The sequence below is a fragment of the Xiphophorus couchianus genome, chromosome 15 (genome assembly GCF_001444195.1).
Source record: "Xiphophorus couchianus chromosome 15, X_couchianus-1.0, whole genome shotgun sequence".
Classification (NCBI taxonomy): domain Eukaryota; kingdom Metazoa; phylum Chordata; class Actinopteri; order Cyprinodontiformes; family Poeciliidae; genus Xiphophorus; species Xiphophorus couchianus.
In genome coordinates, this window is record NC_040242.1 from 2,795,833 (window position 1) to 2,818,428 (window position 22,596).

Here is a 22,596-nt window from a genome sequence, read left to right on the forward strand (position 1 = left end):
CATCAACATTCAAAGTAGCGTCCGTAATTTTGCAAAAGAAGGTTTTTACGCTGGCTTGAGGTGCTTTTAGGCTTTTCTGAAATGAGTTAAAGAAAAGAAGGAAACTCATTTATCATATTGGTTTTGATGCAGCAAAGGCTCCCATCCACCAGACAGTTTGTGTCTTACCAGAGGCATGAAACTTGGAAAAATTTCAAACTCCAAATCTCTATTTATACATTTTTCTGAGATGTGCGGCCCATGCTAGTTTGCAAACTCTACATCTTGTTTGTTAAATGCATAGCATTAAATTTTGCATGGACTGTTTGTTTTGCACCAAACCAGGAGACGGAAACAAGCCTAATTAGCATTTCCTTTTTGTGACATTTAAAAATGTTGCTCCAAATTTGCATGACAATTGGATGAACAGTTCCCAAGACTCTTTAAACCTCAAGAGAATTACAAACCACAAAACATTTATTTTATTAAATGTAAGTTTGCTCTTGTAGAAGCTAATGCGCTAATCAAAAAATAATTAGTGCGCTAGCATAAGTGTGCCCACTACTGTCAGTCTGTTTAAAAAAAACCCATAATAATACATAATACTCATGATCTGCACTGAGTAACACTTTCGATTTAAATGTAAGCCGTTAGATGTTGATGTTTCGCACAAGTGTTGCACCTTGTGAACATTTTGTTCATTGCAAACGCTTGCATGGTTGTTCGCTGTTATTGAAGTACGCTGAGGTTTTTCTTGTTCAACTGCCAGTCAGAATATTTCAGCACATGTGGAGGATTAACTAAAGAATAAAATCTTTACAATTCATCGTTTTATTTTCAAAAATAAATGTATATTTGTTTTCTTTTTAAAATTATGGTATATATGTACAAAACAGCTATGAAGAATTAAAAATGACACTGGATTTCATAGATACCAATGTATGAAAAGTTTTATATCCATGCATAGTAAAGGTTCTGGTGCAGCTTTACTGTCTGAAAAAGTTTCTTATTGAAGAAAAAAAAGCACTTTGGGTCTGTTTGCTATGGAAGTTTACTGTCTGTTTTGTGCTGTTGCTGTTTGTGGCGATTATGCTCCGCCTGCGTGTTGTAAATATGTCAAAAACATATTTTCAGTGTATAATTTTGTGCATACATGTGTAAATAATTTTCTGTTCCTTGTACAATCGACCTTCGTGAAATCTGGCAAAATGGCATAAAACATGTCATAACTGTGAAATTTCCTGTTTCATTTTTATGTGCAGAAAAAGTTTTGTAAAGTGGAATAAAACGGTGGATATGACGAACGGAGGCTTTGTTTCTGTTTAGAGATTAAACCTGTTTTTGTGAGGAGAAAATAATTTTTTTTAGTCAGTAGTTTATATAAAAAAGCTTTATTATAAGCAGCATTTCAAAAATACCAGTAGAAATAGAATTGATGAACAGCTTTACATATTTATAATTATAAATTAAGATTAAAATAAATCTGTAAAAATACAAACATCAGGCCTGAGCTTTTGGCTCAAGACAAAATTAGCTGCAAGTGAAAACCTACTTTCAAGTTGATGTTTCTGTACAACTCATAAGAACTGGAATATAAAAGTATTCACATATTCCATAGTAACACCCCACAGGAAAAACAACATTCCAAAATAAAATACACGTTTTTGCTAAAAAAAAACCCAAAAGTGGACAAAAGGCACTTAGCTGCAGGCTGGCAGCGTTTTTATAACGAAACTGACTGAAACCATCGTCTGAATTACTGTCAACATCGGGAGCCCAAAAACATTTGTCTTTGTTGATGCGACAGGGCAACAAACTGATTGTTTTTTGAGTTTAGAGTTATGATTTCTGCTGTTTGTGTGAAGAGTTAGTTTAAAATAAACACCGAAAAATGTTTAAGATTCTTTGATTTCAGCCATGACCTTTAAATTCTGTACTTCTGTTCATCTGCTTTGTTTGGGAGAGGATTACTCTCAACTGAAAATTCTTACTTTTTTCTCAGAATTCTGACTTTAGTCTTCTGAGATGTTTTAAAAAGTCAGAAGTATAAGAAAAAGGTAAAACTTCTGAGGAACAGACATAATTGTGAGAAAATTATAGAATTCTGAGAGAAGAAAAAAAACTAAATTCTGAGACAAAAATCAGGTGTTTTATTTTTCTTCTGTCTCTAATCCTCCTCCGTTGTTTTTACCTGTAATTTGTAGTCATGTATTTATGTAGCTTGGGACATTTATTGCAAACTGATTCATAACATTCACACATGCATTTAAAACCAGAACAGATTTATTTGAGGTTTTGTTGTGGATCCAGGATTGGTTGATGTAATGTTTCACCTTGTGGCAGTGCAGTGAGGTAAACTGTGTTGCTCTCGCTGCTCCGCTGCCGTCTGGACGCCGCCGCTGTGGTTCTGGACCGAGTACAGAACGCTGAACTGGGCCTGATGATTACTGATCATAGTCTTGACTTGTGGGGTGATGAAAGTCCTCGCACAGTGGAGCCTCACCAGGCCCGTCTGACCCGCAGAACCAACCCACACATGGCTGCTCATGTTCGGGTTGAACCGGGCCTGGAGAGGAGAGTGAAGACAACAGAAAATGTTCTTAAAAGGAACCAAAATGGACTGAATCATTTGGTTGAAGACACAAATCTCCATAGTTTCTCAGTAGAATCAAAACACGCTGAGGGGGTCAAAATATAAACCCTCGTATGCACAAATGTACTTTACTTTATCAAATTACTTTTTTAATTCATCTACTTATTTTCTTCCATCCCTAATTATTTACCTTACTGCTCATTTCTTTTTTTAGTTCTTTTCTTAGTAATGTAACAATTTATTTATTATTTCCTTCCATCCATGCTTCCCTGTTTAATTATTTAAGCTTTTGTCATCATTTGTCTGCACTGTACACACTTTAAAAAAAAAGGCTGATGTCTCAGTGTGAGTTAAACCTTCAACCTGTTTTCAGGCTAAACTTTAATTTTATTTATAGTAAATCCTTCTTCTTTAAGTAAACACACTGTTATTTATGACTTTTCTCCCCTGTGAATGACTCAGCCGTCGTTCTAAGGAAGTGAATAAAACGCCTCACTTATAAATCCTCCTAGTGGTTTTAACTTTTGCTTTCTTTCTTTCACTGCTGACTCATTCTTAACCATTTATTCCCTTCAGATGAAAAAAGAACAAACTAGTGAAAAGCTGTGAGGGATTTTTTGACCCATAAAGTGTCCGTCGATCACTTCACCCCGAAGGGCAAAGCCGCTCCCTGGACTCTGCCTCTTAAAATTAAACACATCATATCCTCAAATGGCCGCTCTCCATCTCCCCCTCCTTCCTCCTGCTGGGAATGACATTTTTCTCATTTTCCACATCATTACATTTGGCCTGACTTTATAGCTGCCCATCAGAGAAGGAGGCAGATCCCACCTTTGATTTCTTTCTCTCTCATTCTGGCACTTATCTGTTCATTTCCTCCCTATATGTGCTGCAGAATGAGAGTGAAGAGACAGATAAAGTGCTGTAAACGCACCTTGTAGAGTGCAGCCAGCGGCATGTCATCCAGGTTCATAACTGCTGTTACTTCTGTGCTCCGCATGTGTTTCCACAAAGCGTGCTTATTGAGTCCTGTAAGGCGTCGCTGGAAGTCAAAGGGACGAATATTAGCACAAAATATTCAAATAATGGAAACAATAAACTGCTTTACTCCAACAGTACGAGTTTCTAAACTCTTCAGACGGTTTGCATGAACAAATAATGAATCCCTCTTGGCTCAGTTCTCCTGCAGCTAGCTTGGACTAACTAAGCTAACAACCAGGCTATTGATGTCACTGCACTGCAAAATCACAAAATCTTACAAAGTATTTTAGATCTATTATCTACTACAAATATCTTCGCACACTTGAAGAAAAAACAAAACTAACTTTCAAGTTACAAAAGCTTGTTTTAAGTCAGTAATTCCTTAATATCGAAGAAAAAGTTCTTATTCCACTCAGAAGTCAAGTCCATGCTCCTGCAAATCGATAATAGGAACATGTCGACTCTTTACTGTAATCTTCAACCATAGATTAATATGCAAACGTTTGTCTTTGCACAAAGCTTTTCTTAATTGTCCAAATATTGAATATATTTGTAAAGAAACTGCACACATATGACTAATTAGGTAACAATCTGGCAGTTAAAACCAAAAACTGGATGCAAGAAAACATTTTACTAAAATCTTCTACAGTTGTAGATTTGAGAAAATAAAAATATCACTTTATAAAAAGTTTTCAAATCTGATTCAAATGACTTTTACTCACTTTGTTATTTTTGCTGGTTTTAATCAATAAACATTACTATTGTGATAAAAAGACCACCAACCTACCATATCCAAGTCTTTAAAGTGCAGGTAGTATTTCTTAACAGCCTGTTTGTACGTCTGAAACTGCCGGTGAAGACCAGAATCTCCTCCAACTCTTCCTCCCTCGTCTTCATCGTTTATTGGTTTTTCTGTCTCTCCTGCTTCTTGTCCTTCCTCTTCCTCAACTTTATTTTGTCCTTCTTGTGCTTCATAAGGCTCCTTAGATGTGATGTAGGCAGGCTGAGGGAAAATAATTAATAAAACAAACTTTCTACACCTTTAAAACTGAAAAATCAATCAAAAATCAAAATGGAAAAATAGTTTTTTCTAGAACTTACAAAACGTCTCAAGGATGTTCTCTTGACAGAGCAGTTGGGCAGCGGTAAGATGGAGAGAATCAGATCGCCGAGTGTATCTGATGACATCACGGTGTGCAGCCAATCAGAGTAAGACAAGGACTGTGGCGACACAAACAAACCAATCCACAGTCATGAAGTTCAGTTTTAAATGGAAGAAATAAAATATCCTGAACTGAACAGTTCTGAACCGACAGATATGCTTAGTTTTTATAAAATAAATTAAATATTGTCAAACGAATGTCACCAGGTTCTTTACTGTGCAAAGCATTCTGGGTAGATGAGATATGTTAGATGCTAAGGCGCTAGCTTCATCCAACCAGAACAGCAATTCATATGGAATAAAGTTCAGCTCCTTTAACTTGATCCAAAGTGTGAAGAAATAAAGTGCAATGCAGAAAAAACTGGGACAATGAAAGAGCTCCAATTTCTAACTCAACCTGTTTACTGTTAGAATAGGCATGAAAACATTTTATCAGATATAGTAGAATGACGTTTTACAAAGACTTAAAGAGGGTTTATTATGTAAAATAGATTTTTTTAGCTTTACATCAAGATGCTTTGTCTTCCTATTTGTTTTGATTTTGTGTTAGCTCATGCTAACAGCATTAGCTCTTGCTAATATAGTAAACAGCATATCACAAAACGATCACGTTTGTCTGTTTCAACAGATATTTTATGTACATCGGCTCATGAAAACATTTGGGCCTCAACCCAGACGTTTTGTTCGCTTCTTGTGTTGTTTATACCCTTAAGTTCACAAACAAACAGTGAATATAACAATACAGTAAATATGAGTTTTCATGAATCACAAACAACAACTTTGAGTTTAATAGGAAGATTACAACATATTTAGGTCAACATGTTGAACTAGTCATGGTTCCCTTTAAGAGCAGTCAATAAAATGGGAAAAGTAGAAGCTGTTGGCAGGAACACTGAACCAATTTCCCATTTTAGGGGATTTCTTTTAAAGTCATTTTTTCTCAGCCAAACTAAACTGGGCATGATGTGGGTTAAATTTTGTCTCCTTAACTCACGTTTTAGACCATACACTTTAAGGTATTTAGACTTTTTATTTCTTTTTTTCGGCGCTAGTGGCTCGTATTTTTGCGATAGTAGGCAGACAGGAAGGAGGGGAACGAGAGGGGGGAAGACATGCGGCAAAGGTCGTCGGGACCGGGAGTCGAACCCGCGACGTCCGCGTCAAGGACTAAGGCCTCCAAACGTGGGGTGTGCTAACCCCCTGCGCCACCACAGCACGCCCCAGATATTTAGATTTTTATCCTCACTGCATGTGACTCCTTCCTCAGATTTCTCTAAAAACATTTTAAAAGTCTGAAGTTTTTCTTTGCTCTAAAACCCCAAAATAAAGATAAAACTAGAATTTTATAACATCCATAATAGAAAACCTCCACAATCTTGTACAGGAAATGTTTTAATTTTTTTCCACATGCCCAGTATGTTTCATGGCTCCAGACAGATTTTATTAAAGAAAAAAATTAAAAGTGGATGGATTAAGTATCTGAGACAACTGCTGCTCATATTTTTCTCTTCTGATCAAATCCTCTTTGGAGGAAAGTTTCTCTCACCCATACAGATGTACTCCGAGGAATCGCAAAGTAGGAGCGCAGGTAGTGATCAACGTAATGAACTCCAACTGAACTTCTCCTAAAACAACATCAGCAAAACATGAAATCAACCAGGACATTTTGATAAAAGTAAATTCTGATGTATGAAAGTTCAGAACAAGCGCAACATTTAGCCTGTTATGAAAACACACATTTTCATTTCCTTTTTCTAAGCTATAAATTTAGCCCTATATTTATTAAGAAGTGTAATTAACCACTGGCTTAGAACGACTCAAAACAATTCTTAGTTAAAATATTGAAGAAAAAAGATATGAAACTGTTTTCTTTGGGACTTTTAAGTGTAAAATGATCTTATTTAAGTTTGTAGAGGAGTAGAAAATATCTAGCCTTCTGGTTTTTGTTTCCATCTAAATTCTGGAGGATAAAATATTTTCTCTCGATTTTTACGCTTTTCAGTGAACTGCAGATTTTTCACCTGAAGGTACACATTTAATTTTAAATCAACAAGGCATTCCTAAATGTGTAATTATTTTTCTAGACTTAAAATCACAGATTTCTTAGTCCTTTTTAGCCTATTTATATAATATACATATCAGGGTTTCTGGTGAATATGGAAGGATTAATAAAGTTGAAGTGAGATAATGTCTGGAAACCCAAACATTTTTGCAAATTCTTCCCTTTTTTGACATTTATTTTACTTTCTCATCTGGAAAGATGAAACAATAAAAATTCAGAACTCTTTTATTTGAAAAGAGCCTAATAATCCCATATTCTTTGTCCAGCGTAAATAATCTGTTCTTTGTTATTTTCGCATTTCCAGATGTAGCTGGAAAACAAAAAAAAGTAATTTCTTTTGCATTTATTTACCTGAAGAAACTGTGTTTTTATAAATAGATGAATATACCTGTAATATGGATCCAGTCATCAAAAGTAGATTTAGTGACTCAAGTTGACAAGATCTGAATTTTTGAGCAAAAGCTTTTTGAATTTTAGTTGAACTTCTGTTTTAAATGTTTTATCATCTATTTATGGAACAGAAATGACTCAGTTTGTTAAAAAGACACATGCACATGTTCATGATAATAATAAATGAACTATGTTGCCATCATGTATTTACATGCAATAATAAATCGTATCCAGTGTTTCCATGACAACAAAACCTGGGTTAGAAACTTTCTTACGGTACGAAGGCAGATTCCTGGCCAACCAGAACCCCAGGTGAGTCCAGCGGCCAGCAGAGCTCAGTGGTCAGGTGGCGTTTTTGGACCTTGACCATGTTACTGAGCCTCCTCAGATCCCACGTCTTCAAGCAGCGGTCCTCACCCGCTGATGTCAACAAGTATCTGTCAACAGTTTGGGAAATTAATGATTCATTTGGAAGAATCCATGCATTTTTACTGGGTGAAACGCTCAAAAAAAGTCTGAATATTTGATTTATATTGTGAAGTTTCACGTGGAATTCATCGTTTTTCTTCCCATTGATCAACACTGCCAGCATTGTCTGCCGTGAACAACTGATGACACAGAAATCAATATGTTTTAATGCAAAGAGTGCAAAGAAAATCTGTTCACTTCATATCTGAGAACAAAAAAGGATTTTTAATCTGAACAGAGAAAAGCAAAGTTTGACTCAAACTAACAAAGCTCAATATTCTTCATATTCTTTTTCAATTTTACATTTTCTATTCATTTTAATCCAACTAATATCCTGTTTTTTAACATAAATCAAGCAGCTGAAGTGCAAAAACACAAAATTAGGATTTTTTAAAGACAAAACTAATTAGTTGTAGATTTGTCTACATATAAATGGTGCAGCTGTGCTGTTAATGGTACCATTAATTATTCAGACATTTCCATACTAGCTGCAGTAATGCAACATGAATACAAAGTTAGATTCGCTGGTGCAGAAGTATCAATGTGACTTCCTTTAGGATTACTGAATATACAGAAAGTAATATAATACTAAAATATATGAAATATCGTCAATAGTGAGCAAATCATGGTTGCAGGTTAACAGCTAAGGACAAAAATGAAGCTAAAAGAATGAACACATAAGAGTCTAGACAAAAATATCGGTAATAAAATAGTTAAAATAGTTAGAATTCAAAATATTCTAAATATTTTTGCAATGTTACAAACAAATACACTTTAAAACCTTAAATAGTTCTTATGTTTTTTTTGTTACTGAACAATTACAGAATAATCACAGTAAAATATAACAATTTTTAAATACTTTTTTCTGCTAAGATTGATCTAAAACGACACACAGATAATGCAAATACAAGAAATAAAAATCAAAATAAAAAAACAGGTATATATTTTATATATGCTATATTTTAGTAAAAGTTTAACATCAACATCATGTATCTGGAATTTGTTTAAATTTAAGGCCAAATTAACTACTAATTAGTAAAACAGAAATTACAGAAAAAAGACTTCAAAGTTAAACTGCCCTTTATTTTTATTGAATAATCATCAGTTTCGATCGTTTTTTGTCACTTCTAGCACTGAGCAAATGAGAATAAAGATTTTACACCGTCACACTGAGCAGTTGCAGAAATTTAAACTAATTTCACTGACTGATGGAGCGAGCCGCTCCGATGCAGCGACTGCAGATTAACGTGTTTAACCAGAAGATCTGTTGATCTTAATCATGTTGTAATGAAATAAAGAGTCAGAAGACAGTATAGGGAAAAATATTGCTTAAATTCTTGTTGCAATCTCAGTAAATCCACATTTTTGTTGTAACATAAGACAGCAGGTAAAGTGTCTAACATATAAAGAAAATATTTCTTTCCTTCCACTGCAAATAAAGCGGTTGAGAGATTTGATTCAATTTCATGGGAAAATAGCAGCACAACTTAATGAGGTGAAATATTGAAAGACATCCACAGATCTGTTTGTTTATATCATCAGCTATAGCTGCTGTATTTCCAACAAAACACAGTTATTATTATTCAAGTTACACATTACAAATCTAAACATCAAGGTTTATTTTGTCTTTTCTGGAGTGGTATTTTTCTAAGTAGAATTGCGTTTCAGTATTTTTGCATTTCTTTGTCTAACTTAACTCTATAAAAAATATTTGGGGACCATTTTAATATCTGTATATTTTTTTAGTGCATATCTAACATATTTTTAAACAAAAGGTAGCTTGGGAAGCTGAAATACCTTAGCACAATGCTAATTAACACAATAATGGCTGCCGTTTCCAAAGCAGCCAATAGGGGAGCGCCATTCATTTTGCTAAGCACTGATTAGCTGTACCTCTCAAATAAGGAAGATGTTAGCGTCTGTGGTAGTGGTAAGATATTAAAGTATATTTGGTGTTTGAACAATTAAAATAGGCAGCTCTAAGCATTTTTAAAGGAGATCTGATGTATTTACTGATTTCAGCTATTTGCAGGCGCTAGTTCTTGCTAACTCTCGCTATTAATGGGAGTCAATTGTGCCAGAATTTGATAGCATTTAAAATTTTTACAAAAGAAAAGTCTTATCTGGAAAATATGAATATATTTCAGAGGCATGGACACAGAAAATACATGTTACCTATTAAAAAAGATTATTATTAGACTCTTATAATAAGGGTTAGGGATGGAGTACCTCAGAGGCCAATTCTAGGACCTCTACAACATCAAACGCTAATTTTGTCAACAATGAGTGATGTTGCGCTATTGTGCTGAACAAGTTCAGAGAACATAGAATAGCTGATTCAAAGAGCCCACATTTGTGTAAAATAAGGTTTAGCAGCCAACTTTTGCCTTAAAGTAGTAGATTAAAAAAACTAAAACTTGATTTTTTGAAGTTATTTACCCCCTGAAAGAAAGGAAAATCAAAAGACAGTTTGAACTTTTGCTGCATCCCAAACATTGAGGCACAATAAGAACTAGAAAATCTTTGCATCCTCCAACAGTCAGTGGGAGAAGAGCTCACCTGGATGCAGGACAGAAGACCAGAGCTCTGACGGCGTTGTCGTGAGCGAGTATCGATCGATAGGGCAGCAGAGTCAAAGATCGGTCTGACTCTCTGACTCGCAACAGGGAAGATTTTGTACAAAGATCCCAGAGTCCAACAACACCTGGAAGGAGAAAAAAGGATTAAAGAAACAGAAGAATGCAAAAGACGAAAAATATTTAATACAGCAAAGAAGAAATGCATCAGCAACGGAGAGAGATCAAGGTTATTTATTTGTTCTTCCAGAATCTGGAAAATCAATTCGCACCGTCGTAGAATCCAACAGCCATTATGTTATGTGGTTTTTGAGGAAGCCAATCCATAGACAGAACCTGTCCGCTCCTTTCTTCACGAAGAGATTTGATGCAGCCAAGTTTTAACGTTATCACACCTCGTACCTGCAGAAAATGAGAAGAAAACAATGCAATGCACACAAAACAAACCAGTTTCATGACTTTGTATTGGTGCTTTAAATGACAAACAGACGTATAAACGGGGCCTACCTTGTAAATTGGAGGTTTTTCATTGTTTCTTTCTGTGAAGACACAAAAGCATCAACACATTCAGTTACATATTTCCATTTTGAAATCTTTAAGATGCAAATTTACATTGCGAGAAAATATGACATGTCACGGATGAAAAAAAAGTCTTCAAGATGTATTAAAATACTGAAGGTAAAAGCGAAAATAAAAACTGTCTGGATTTCATGGCTCTCATCCAGCAGTGGTTTTCTAAGTGATCATTTCTGTGTTTAGTGGTTGGAGAAAAAAGGTATCAGGCTGTTCTAGATCATTAGTTTTCCCTCCTCCTCCGGTTTGGATTCGTAGCGGTTCAGATCAATAGTGTCCGGTTAATTCACCCAAACTATCCATCACCTCACCACAACCTGAGTAAAACACAAACTACTCCTTTACAAATCTCAAGACTAGACCTGAACCCTGAAATAATCATTATTTATGTAAATAAATCTGTATTAAATCCATTAAAAAATTCTGAAGGAGAGAAACTACAAACCCTGATCTAAAAATATTCAGACACTAAAAACTCTGACCAAGAGCTAAAGAATGTCAATGATTGCTTTCAGCAGAGAATAAAAAGCCGGTGTACTGCGCAGCAGTTTGAGTCGCCCTCGGCCCAAAGTAAGTCCTCGATGAATGACAGCACAGCGATACGAGACGAGTCAGCTACAAGAGCTAAAATTCATAGCTTCCAACACTAATAATCCGCTCGGCGATGCATCTTTTTTGTCATTTCAATTATAGATCCTTGTCTGATGGAGAAAGGCGCCGTAAATTATGTGAGCTCCCAACAACACCTCACATTCTCACTGCTCATTGTCACCGACCCGCTCCAGTCCTGCAGTTTTTAACGGCCTCCTCCTCTCAGTCATTGTGGCGACTGGATCGACAAAAGCCATTTACAATTATCTGTCGCAAACAGAAGTGCAGAGACACTTATAGGTTCTGTTTAAACCCGTTTGGGTCAATTTCCCCACAGAAATGGCGTCCAACCAGATCCATGTGAGATAGCTTTCTGCATGTAAATGATGGATGTTTCACTGCAATTATGCAAAGGTTACCTACTATGCTTCCTTGAACGGGTTAGGGTGGATTTATGAGCGACACAAATCATGTTCATAAAATTTTTTTGGCACAAAAGCATTCTTAGATAGAGATTTTAGTCTAGTCAGCCTTATTTGATCTGTTTTAGGATCTTTTATCGCTTTAAATCCAAATAAGCTGCAGTTGGCCACGCCCCCCCAACTCTACATCACAACCAGACATCTTTGAACAGCAGAAGTGGAGTCTCCTGGACAACCAACAACAACGCAGCAAGTGGTTTTGGTTGGTAAGTAAGCAACTAAACTTGTCTTTTCCAGCAGCCAGTGCACAGTGCATATAGTGGTAAAACCAGCTGACCAAACATGCTAGAATTCAGCTTGGGTTGCTAGGTGACGGGCTGGGTTTTGCTAGGTTTCAAACTGCTCATTGTTATACCTTCTAATCTTTGGTGCAAGTTGAATTCATGCTGAAAATGTTATTTTGCTACCTAGGATTTCTCTTTCTTATTATTCTGGCCCAAAGGAAATAGAAATTAATTAATCCAAACTGATCTAGAAAGGCAAATGTTTGGTTGGATCTCAAGTCACACAAAAACACAATGTTTTAGTTTCATCTGGATCTTAAAACTTAAACATACAAATCACATACTAGGAAACATGTAAAGCTACTGTACTAAACCACTGAGTCTGCCTCAGTTATTGCCCCTGCTATGTTTTGCTGCTATTTTATAATGTGAGGACCTGGAAACTGTTTTATCCAATAACTATAACCAGCGGTCAGAAGCAGCATCTCGGAAACCGAACCCAATGATCCGTGACAAGAAAATAAAATGGAAACCAGTGGACAGAGTAAAAAAATGAAATGTCAGGTTTTATAGAGCTTTTTATGTCCAAATTTAGACTCGCGTATATTTCCTTTAGTTGTAAAACCAAGTCATGTGTAATAGAGTCCAGCCTGAGACCAAGCAGTTAATTGATTTTCCTTTAAGAACAAAAACATATGAAACAAATACAGTTTAAAATTTAAAACTAATCTTTTTTGCATCATTCTTACAATTATCAGCTAATATAGAATAAACAGCACCTTTATGTTTATTAATCATGCAAAAATGGGACAAAAAACTTAAAATTCAGCTTTTAGTGAAGCAGCATAATTACACAATGAATAATTTAGTAAATTCAAACCTTTAATTTGAGTACATTTATTTACTGCTACACAAATAAGCTTGACTTACTAAGCAATATGTTTACATTTTCTTGGGAAATGAATATGACGATTTCTCTTAATCTCTCTTCAAAATAGGAAAGACATGAGAACAAGTTCTTCGAGAAAGGTAGGTGAGTGATGGTGTATAAAGTGACAATTACAAACTTCACATTTTATTTAAATTTATTATTTAAACCTGCCCAAGATGTATCAATGTATCGGCCCCAATGTCAATCAAGCTCATGTACTTGTTGCTAAATGTGCTAATGACAGAGAAAGAATTTATTGTTATAGGAAAACTGCCGTCATCGGTGGCCATGCTAACTAGCCTGAGCATTCATGACAGCTTACCAAAGAGCGTCACACGGAGAGGTGATTGACAGCGCTAAGACCCGCCTCCTGGCCCTGATTGGTTGTTTCTAGATAGCACTGGGAGAACGCAGAGAAGCTTGATTTTTCACAGATTACCTGTCTCATCTAAACAGTCACGACATGGTAACAGTTTCAGCAAATATGTAAAAAAAACTGATTTTTAATAAAAGTTACATACTGCAGCGTTAAAGTTTTAACAACAAGGATAACAATACTCTAACTGTGTTAATATTTTAGTTAAAAACAGATGTGTCTTCATGTTGGATTTCCCAACTGAATAACCGCAGTCAAACTTTATTCTTTTATCTGCAGTAAAACATGAATTTAATATACTTTCTGTGTAAAACCATTTATTCTCAAGTCTCTCTTGTTCTGAAATGCGATGATTCCAGACTGCTGTTGTGTTTAATCAGATTAGCGGCGGGGCAGACGCCTGACAGGAATAAAAAACACTAACTCACGCAGACACAAGCGGCATTCTGCATATGATGGATGCTGCAGATAAAGCGGTCATTAATCTCATTCACACAGCGTTCTACCAGCAGAGCCCCAGAGGCGGCATACAGGACTGGACCACAGGCTCCACCATCGATAATCTCAGCATGGACTCGGTTTTTTCACAAGATTTTTTTTAACTACTGTCACTGTTAAAGCTGCATGGCACAAAAAGACTGAGTGCCCCGGAGGGCTTTGTCATTTAACTAAGATTTGCTCCGGTTAATGAGCTCCATGTCTGATATGATGGATAATCCAGCTGTTTGATTGATTAAATAATTATTGAGTTCATTTAGTTGCCTATGAAAGCCTCCTGACAATACCTTCTTACATGGTTAAGCTATTCATCAATTACTTCATCAACAAAAATGTTGGATAATTTCTAAAAATTATTCTGATGTTTATGATTTCCTGAAGGAAAACTGCTTATCTTCATGGTAAGATTGGGTTTTTGGAAAATGGTACAACATTTTTTGATGCTCCAGCACATCATGAATAAGGTTTGAGGCAACAAGCATGTTGTAGATTCTATCTTTTTCTCTACCTCTTTTAGCCTACTTTTTAATCTGCTGACACGCACACGCCACAGGTACAACCATGTTTTTGTATGACTGATGCCAGGCATACATAAACAGACTGAAACTGATTAGACAGCCCTCGGAGGATACAGATTGCAGAAAAGAATAAAAAGCTAAACATGCGCTACAGTCTTTGCCTCACTTGCTTCCATCCATAAGGTGAGCTGATGTGGCCCCAGGGCTGGATGGTGAATGTAACTCTGTATCTGTTCTATTTCTATGACATGTATGGCTTGTAACATTTGATCATTTTTCAGCATTAAAGCCTGCTTTTATATATAACCAAATCTCATTATTTCTCAAGGTAATTTACACTGAGGGGTTCTGGTCGGGTCCTGAAACTGGTTAACGGACCTGGTGGAGCACAGACAAAAATGAATGAACTCCAGCAAGCAGAAATAAATCTGCACTGAATGACTCACAGATTTCTTCTAATTAAACATTAGCCTAGTTTTGATGTTATCTGGATCTTGATGAACATCAAAATCAAGTTCTGGTTCATGTCGAGTCAAATCTTCTGCTTCCTGGGACATTTCTTGCAGAGCTAGTGCGATTTATCCATCAGGTGTTACACTGCAGTCCTGCAACACTTAAAGTGACGTCAGAGAAATTTAAGGCTGCAGTAAACCAACAGCACCCTCTGCTGGACACAGCAAATATTTTATTTTTTTAACCTGCTTAGTTAAAGAAAATGCAATATGAGAATAAAGTCATAATATTATCTGATTAAAGAAGAAAATGAGAACAAAGTCATATTACCAAAATAAAAACAAAATAATATGAGAATAAAGTTCTAATATTATGAGAAAAATCATTCTTTCTCTGTTAAAATGAGAACTGTTTCGTATCTTGTGAAGTTACGTTAATAAGAAAATTCTTCATCTTTCAACACTTCTGCATCAATTTATTGAGTAACATGATTTTGAAATGATTCTGCAAATGTATTTCAAAGAAAGAACCACAAAAGCTGAGTTTCTGTTTCATCACGCAGAAATTAAAATGTAACAAATATGAAAAATTTTCCATTTCACTGTAAATGAGCAAACAACTTCTGAACAGTTTCACCTAATTAGGAACCATCCTAAGCAACAAAACGTTGTGGGTAACCAAAGTTTTCCTTCCTGTGGGTCAATGGGAACAGTTGTCGTTTGACAATCTGAAGGTTGTGGGTTCGATTCCAGCTTTCTCCCACCACAAAATGTTACCTCTATTGAGATGCTCTTTAAAAGAAAGCTAAAGGCAAAAATTTAAATCTCTCCAAACACTGACAAAATTTTTTTTAAAGAGGACCTGTTATGCAAAATTCGCATTTTACAACTTTTTGTGCTTCCATTTGGGTTTTTAAGGCTTTTACAAAAAGTCCGAGTGCTTAACAATTGTTATTGTTTTTTTTTTACAATAAGTTAATATTATTTTGGTGTCTGGAAAATACGCCGCTTCAAAAACCCTCCAAATGTAACGTCTCAAATCAGCATGCAGAGAAGCCCGGCCTGTTACCTAGCAACGCAAGCGGAACTCGGTCTGTCACCTAGCAACCCAAGCAAACTTCCAACTTTACATTGAAAAGAAAATTTGAATTGAGCAGGTCTTACCAGAGTGTGTGAGTTTTGAGTTTGAGAGCAGAGCATCAGGATGAGGCAGGCTGTAGATGGTGACCACACCGCTGGACGTGGCTACAGCCAGCAAACCCAGCCTGGGCAAGAAAGGAGCCTAAAGGCAAAATGAAAGATGAGATTTCATGTTTTTAAGGGTACGCAACACATACAAGTTGAGTTCAGTTTACTTTATTTGGGATCCACATTTAGCTGCAGCAATGCTATTTTTACAGTTATCCATACATCACTTCTTGACAACATTACAACAATTATTAGAACATAAATAAAAACAAAACAACAAAACAACAATATGGAAGACAACATGGCAGAATATACCTTGTTTTAGGTTGAACACATTACTAACTCTAGTATGAAACCAAGTATTTATATTGTTGGCTGTTATTGTTATAATATAATATTGTTTTATCTGTCCTTTAAAATGTTTCACTATTATTAAATATAATACCAGTTGGTAATTAAATAATGTACATTTTCTGTACATTAACTTTTGGTAAAATGAATCTATTTTTAACAGCATGCCTAGTGAAATCATATTATGTATATTGACTAAACAATATATTTTGAAATAAACTAAGTAGCTGAAAAATACACAAAATGCTAATTATTTTTACCTTTCTGACAGAGTCAGGAAGCTCCCAGCCTCCTGCTGGACACCACTTTAACTGCCAGATGAAGCCTTTGTCCTGAGCCAAACCGTAAACCAGGGAGGGCTGAGAGTCTGGTCTGCACAGGATTTACACAAAGAATAATCAATCAGTCTATATTTACAGAGGACTTTTAATGAACGGTAAGACTGAAAAAGGAAATAGATTTTAGTTCAGTCTGGATGTATATATTTTATATCTACCTCTTGTTGTACTCCAGTTTGCCACAGTCCCACAGCTGGACCAGTCCGGGTTCTGAGTAGGTCTGGTTCACATAGTGCAGGTCGTCCATCCCTCGATGGCAAGCCAGAGCGATGTACTGGGAGGCCGGAGCGCCGTCCGGGGTGGGACACCACTCCAGGGCCCAGACGGGTCCACCAGCAAACAGAAACATGTCCCAGCGGCACGGGTGAGCTGCCATCGCCTCAAACCTGACAGGTTCAGCAACAAGTTAGCTTAACTCAACATTCACTCAACCTTTCATCTCTTAAACCACTGAATAAACGGAAAGGTTCATCAGTCTCACCTGCTGAGTCTTAGCAGAGGAGACTCTTCCTGGTTTAGATTGTCTCTGGACACTTTGAAGGCAGCTGACTCCAGTTCTTGAGGAAGGTATTTTTCTAATTCACTGAAAAATCAATTAATTAGATTGAGCGAAGGCTAATGCTGTATGACACAGTTTAATGACTGTCCTGACATGCTAACAGTTTAAAATCCAGGCAGAAGAGACAATTTCCACATTAACATGGTCTGGATCACATCGTCAGCTGTTGACAAGAACTGCTAATCTACATCCTTTGCTTTTGTTGCTCCTTTTCAAAAATAATAAATAAATGATAAATTAATTATTATTAATTTAAAGAATTGAATAGAACAAAAATATCCTTTATTGTCCCACAATGGGGAAATTTCTGGGCAGCAGTAGCAAAGTGACATACAATAACATCAAATAAATAGATAACAATATTGTACAATATGGGCAAAATTTCAGCATAAACACTGCATAATTATAAAAAAATACTCCAGTCCAGAATAATCTGCAAATCAGTTGGTTGATTAAACCATCTACAAATTGTGTGTCTATTTGACAATTTAATTAATTAATTATTTTCAGACCCTGCAATTAACTCGATTAAAACTTTTAATTAAGTTCCACCACTAGTTTTTTTATTATTGCAAGTAAATAATTCAGCTAAAAAAGCAAACAGATGAAAATAATCTACTTTTCTGGTACAGGCTCCCAGTTGTTAGAGGAAGGAACCCATTCTGGAAACACCCAGCTGCTGTAGTTCTCTTCCCGGCTGAAAGCACAGAAACATGGTCGAAAATAACAAGTTTAGTAAATATACAAAAACAAATGTTGTTTCTAGCTGCATCAGTAAAAAAATGTTCTACTCATTTTGTGATTGAAGTAAAAACATTCAAGTCTGAAACATGGTGAGAAAATCTTACAATTTCTTTGTCATCTCAGCAGAATCCAGAATTGTTCTCATGATACTACAGTCGATTCCGTTGTGAGGTTTGCCATTTTGGCTCCTCTGCTGGGGAACATAAACAATCAAAATGAGTTTTTCACATAATTCACCAAAAGAGATTATTTTATTGATAATTAAGTTTAGGTTTATTAAGCAACAAAAATTTGATTAAAGTACTGTAGCACTTCATCTGTTTCCATGAAGTAAAATTAGCAGTAAGCAATATTTAGACAAACTATCAATCTCTGATTTTATTTCAATGTCAAATTCATATAAATATTAACTAATGAGTCAGTGGTATCTAAACAATTAAAATTACAATGTCAAACTCAGTGTATTTAATGAAAGTAAATATTAAACATCATCTTACTTGGTGAAAAACTGGAAGAAATTTCTCTCGTCCCCCAAAATCTGATTCAGCATCTGACACTTCTTGATATTCCTCTTCCTCGTCGGCTTCTTCATCTTCTATATCTGGCACAAAGTCTTTCTCAACGTCATCAAGTTTTCTCTTTCGACCTTGAGCACAAACATAAAATCACAAAATGTAGCATCACACAAAGTCGCCATTTTTTCTTCACGTTTATATGCTTTTTTTGGGAACGAAACTTTCTATTTATGCACACATTAATTCACATTTTTTAGTTTCTTTTACCCGTTTTTTCATCAACACTGATTACAAATGAATTTGGTTTTAGTCAAACAGAAGCTATAATATCTGACGGAGACATCCACTGTACCTTTTGTCTGTTTGGAAGATTTCTGTTCGGATTCTTCGTCTTCGTGCAGGTTGGAGCCGAGTTCATCTCTGGGATGAGAGAAAACCTCTTTGGCTAAAAGCTGGAGGTACTTCAGTGCCCTGGAAGATTTTTGGTTGAGTATTAAACACTGTAGAGTCACTGGAAAAATATAGAACTTCATATTTGCAAGTTGAGAATCCACATGGCTAGTAGATGATATGGTTCCTTGCAGACTTTGCATCAAATTTCCTGAATTCTCATAAATTTCCCCAAAGTGTTATGTATAAATTCAAGAGTTCACTAAGAGTTTTGGATATTTCTGCAAAACTGTGTCTACCGTAGTGACATCATGTGACCTACGCTTTAGCAGCTCCTCTCTGGCGACGGCCCCCTGACTGGACCTCCTCTTCAGGTTCAGCAGGAGGATCTGGTTCCTTTTCATCCGGTGGGTCTCTAACTTCCTCTTTAGGCTTCTTTCTGACATACTTTCTTTTCGGCTTCAGTGACCCATTTTCCTGCTGAACAGAATTTTCTACAACACTGCCTCCAGTTTTTCCAGTCGGCAGGTCCCCAGCAGCAGAGGCAGTTTCTGCAGATTGTGTTTTCTTGGGTCTTTTTGGTTTTCTAGGAGTTATTACTGTATCAACAGAGTCTGCAGGAATTGTTTGTGGTGATTCTATTTCTCCATTTGTGGTCTGTTGTTCAGGTGTTTTAGTTTTTCTCTGCTTTGTGGGAGTCTTTCGAGAGGTTGCTCCTTTCCCCACTGACTTTCGAGAGGATTTCTGTTTGACCCTTTTAACAATATCCTTGTCATCGGTTTCAAAATCAACATATTTAGAATTTCTCTTTCGTTGTCGTCCTCTTAAGCTATAAGACAAACAAATATCCTGCTGTGATGGCGTATCCAGCCCTGCAAGGAGAGGTTGAATTATTTTACAGTGATTTGCAAAGCAATTTTTCCAAAAAATAACATTAAAAAAATCTGAACGGTGTGCACTCCACATGCAAAATTGTGAAAAACTGACATTTCCATCATGGTGTTCACGCCCCATTCCAATTGTAAAACACAATGATTATGCTACAGGGTCAGAGAACAAACATAATTAGCAAAGAATAAATCCCTTTTATTAACTTTCCCTACAACTCAGAAGCAAAATGTTGTTTGTTTGTGAAATCAAACTGTTCTAATTTGACAGTAAAGGATTACAAACACCTTTAATTTTCTCGAAAATGTTTTTTATGCATCAGCAAATTAAGACTTTTTAAAAATCCAGTAAAAGCATGATTTCATGACACTTGAAATAACCAACAAATGTTGCTTTCCAGTCATTTGAGATATTGATATAGCATTGATGACATATTTGATCTGAGGTAAGACCCAAAACTATGTTCAAGACATTCTCCATCCATCTGACAAATTTTACGTGATCAATAAATGAGTGTATTTGTAAAACCCTTGAAAAAGCATATATATATTTTTGCTTCTGCTTCTTAAAATCTAATTAAAATGCATTAACCTTCATGATTATAATGTGAAAACAGTTCGAGGAGTGCAAAATAGCGTGTTTCAATAGAAGTAAATTAGAAATGTACACTGTTTTGGAAAGAAAAGTTGTGTTTTTAAACGCTTTATGTGTCTAAAACATATCAGGTGTGCTTTAACAAACCTTGTCCAGAGTCATCGGGATCCATTGGCTCCAAGTTATTTATGTGAGGGTTGTCCTGCAATAAGCTCCGTCATCTATGGGACATTGTTCAGCTTCGATTTACTGTACACTGGATGAGAGCATGATAATTCAGTAATATTACATTATTTTTTTAGTTTGTTTTTAAGAAACTTTCAGAACAATTGGAAATAACTACAATGAGTTTAAGCAGAAAACAATTCACTACACATATAATGGAGATATTCAATCCAAATTGCATTTGATTCAGTAAAAGTAAAGGACTAGTTCGCGGTTTAATAGCTCTATATAAAAATATATAAAACTAATAATAGTTTATCAAGTTCAGATTCTAATTTAGAGTTAATCAAATGCAGTACAGACAGAGAAAAGCAATAAAATAGACATTTACTGAAGATAGGAACCAGACGCTAACTCTGGCGTTATGGAGATATACTGTCACTATGTACACCAGACTTCATTGAAAAAAATTATACTTTGCGTTTACTGAGTATTAGCAGAGTTCATACAAGAAATTAACAAATAAAAATCATCACGCTGTTTTGTATCAAGTTTCCCATTGTTTCGGTACATTTTTATTCGCAAAATAAATAAAATAGAAAGTTATTTCAGTTATAAAAGTCGGTTGTTTTCCTAGCAAGTCAGCGCCTTTGAGCCTCGCATTTTGGCTAACACACACGGCTAAGCTAACGGGCTAATATAGTAGTAGCGTGTGGTGCTACTTTCACCTCGATACTACGGAAATGAAGATCACCAGTGATCACCACTGATTGCCACCATTAAAACCCAATCGTGAGAGGGTCTTGGACTTCCACCCCGGTGGCAAAGCCTGGAATCCCTCGTACCAAACTCGGGATACCGGACACCAACAGCACGGGATCGAATCCCGAGCGCAGCTCTCGGGAACAAACAGGTGGATGATGATGGACTACGCAGAGCGAAAACCGTCGTAAAAGATACACTACCTACTATTTAGTCAGAAAGAAAAATCTGCAAATACCTCCAGCGTCGGTCCCGCTGAATCTGATCAACCAGACCTACAATATCATTACATCAGACCGCCATGTTACTGTAGAGGTATGGTGGTCTACACCGCCCCCTGTCAGGACAAAGTGGAATTACAAGAAATTCGTTTCCACATCACTGGTGCCCAAAGGTTGTACTCAAGTAGCCTCAGTCACTTATTCTGAAGTCCCTACCCACTTCTTGAATATATTTTTGCTCAAGTAAAGGTAAAAAGTAATTTCTGTAGTAGCATATTTGTAGTAAAAATATTCAAAGTATAAACAAACACATTATTACTACTGCTGTTGCAAAGTTTGATACATATGGCAGACATGTTGGATTTTGAGGAATTTCCAAGTCAAATTTTCCATTTCAGGGGCTATTTAATTTTTTTTCCTGGTGCTTATATCAAAGATTAAATAAATAGCCAACTTGAAGAAGGTTAGGCTTATATTTGTACAGTTTCACCTAATAAATTAGGCTTAAAATGACTAAATATCAGAATCAAATGTTTGCCTTATATCTATAAGAATTTGAACAATTATTTTTCACTTTACCACAGGAACTCATTAGAATTTTTTTTGTTGTTACAATAAAGAGAACATGGTCCATATCTTTCAAAATGTGAGTTTTCAAGATCTGGAATTCAATCTGAAATGAAAAATTCAGAAGGTCACTGAAAATGAAAGAGGGGGAAAAAAGTTAACTTTTTGCAGAGAATGTGTTATATGTAAAAGTCAAAATGATAGGTTTGTCTTTTTGAAACACAAGCAACACCTCACAAACATTTAAAATGCTCAGTGGGAAGCTCTTAAAACAAATTAATTCAAGACTTGATTCTTTAGTTTGGTTTGAAAAAAAATGTGCAAAAGGCAGAAAACAAGAAGAAAATACATTACTTAACATTTCATCAGCTGAAAAAAAATCTGTTAAATATTAGAGCTAGAAATAACTGAAATAAACATGTCTAACAACAGTGGATGTAAATCGCAGAGAACATGGA

At 35.8% G+C, this 22,596-nt stretch overlaps 1 protein-coding gene and 1 long non-coding RNA gene across 5 annotated transcripts; one reads left to right on the top strand and one right to left on the bottom strand.

Annotated features, from left to right (window-relative positions):
• Positions 1 to 1,353: 1,353 nt before the first annotated feature.
• On the bottom strand, positions 1,354 to 22,240 carry gtf3c2 (general transcription factor IIIC, polypeptide 2, beta). Of its 4 annotated transcripts, none has more exons than XM_028040473.1 (20): positions 21,589 to 22,240; positions 20,571 to 20,679; positions 19,264 to 19,813; positions 18,904 to 19,022; positions 18,534 to 18,682; positions 18,141 to 18,226; positions 17,912 to 17,989; positions 17,215 to 17,316; positions 16,892 to 17,119; positions 16,656 to 16,767; positions 16,021 to 16,138; positions 10,719 to 10,750; positions 10,484 to 10,613; positions 10,195 to 10,339; positions 7,443 to 7,604; positions 6,262 to 6,340; positions 4,655 to 4,774; positions 4,341 to 4,556; positions 3,507 to 3,614; positions 1,354 to 2,545 (listed from the first exon to the last, which is right to left on the bottom strand). In XM_028040473.1, the coding sequence occupies exons 2-20, from the start codon at positions 20,593 to 20,595 to the stop codon at positions 2,309 to 2,311; spliced, it is 2,796 nt and encodes a 931-aa protein (XP_027896274.1). In that variant the 5' UTR covers positions 20,596 to 20,679; positions 21,589 to 22,240; the 3' UTR covers positions 1,354 to 2,308. The 4 variants fall into 4 exon arrangements, with proteins under 4 accessions (XP_027896274.1, XP_027896273.1, XP_027896271.1 ...); XM_028040472.1 differs by having other exon boundaries at positions 18,141 to 18,229; positions 20,571 to 20,644; positions 21,589 to 22,237; XM_028040470.1 differs by having other exon boundaries at positions 18,141 to 18,229; positions 21,589 to 22,236.
• Positions 16,053 to 17,050, top strand: LOC114158708 (uncharacterized). Its single transcript, XR_003598462.1, has 3 exons — positions 16,053 to 16,178; positions 16,667 to 16,831; positions 16,909 to 17,050. It is a non-coding gene; the product is annotated as an uncharacterized LOC114158708 (long non-coding RNA).
• Positions 22,241 to 22,596: the final 356 nt, after the last annotated feature.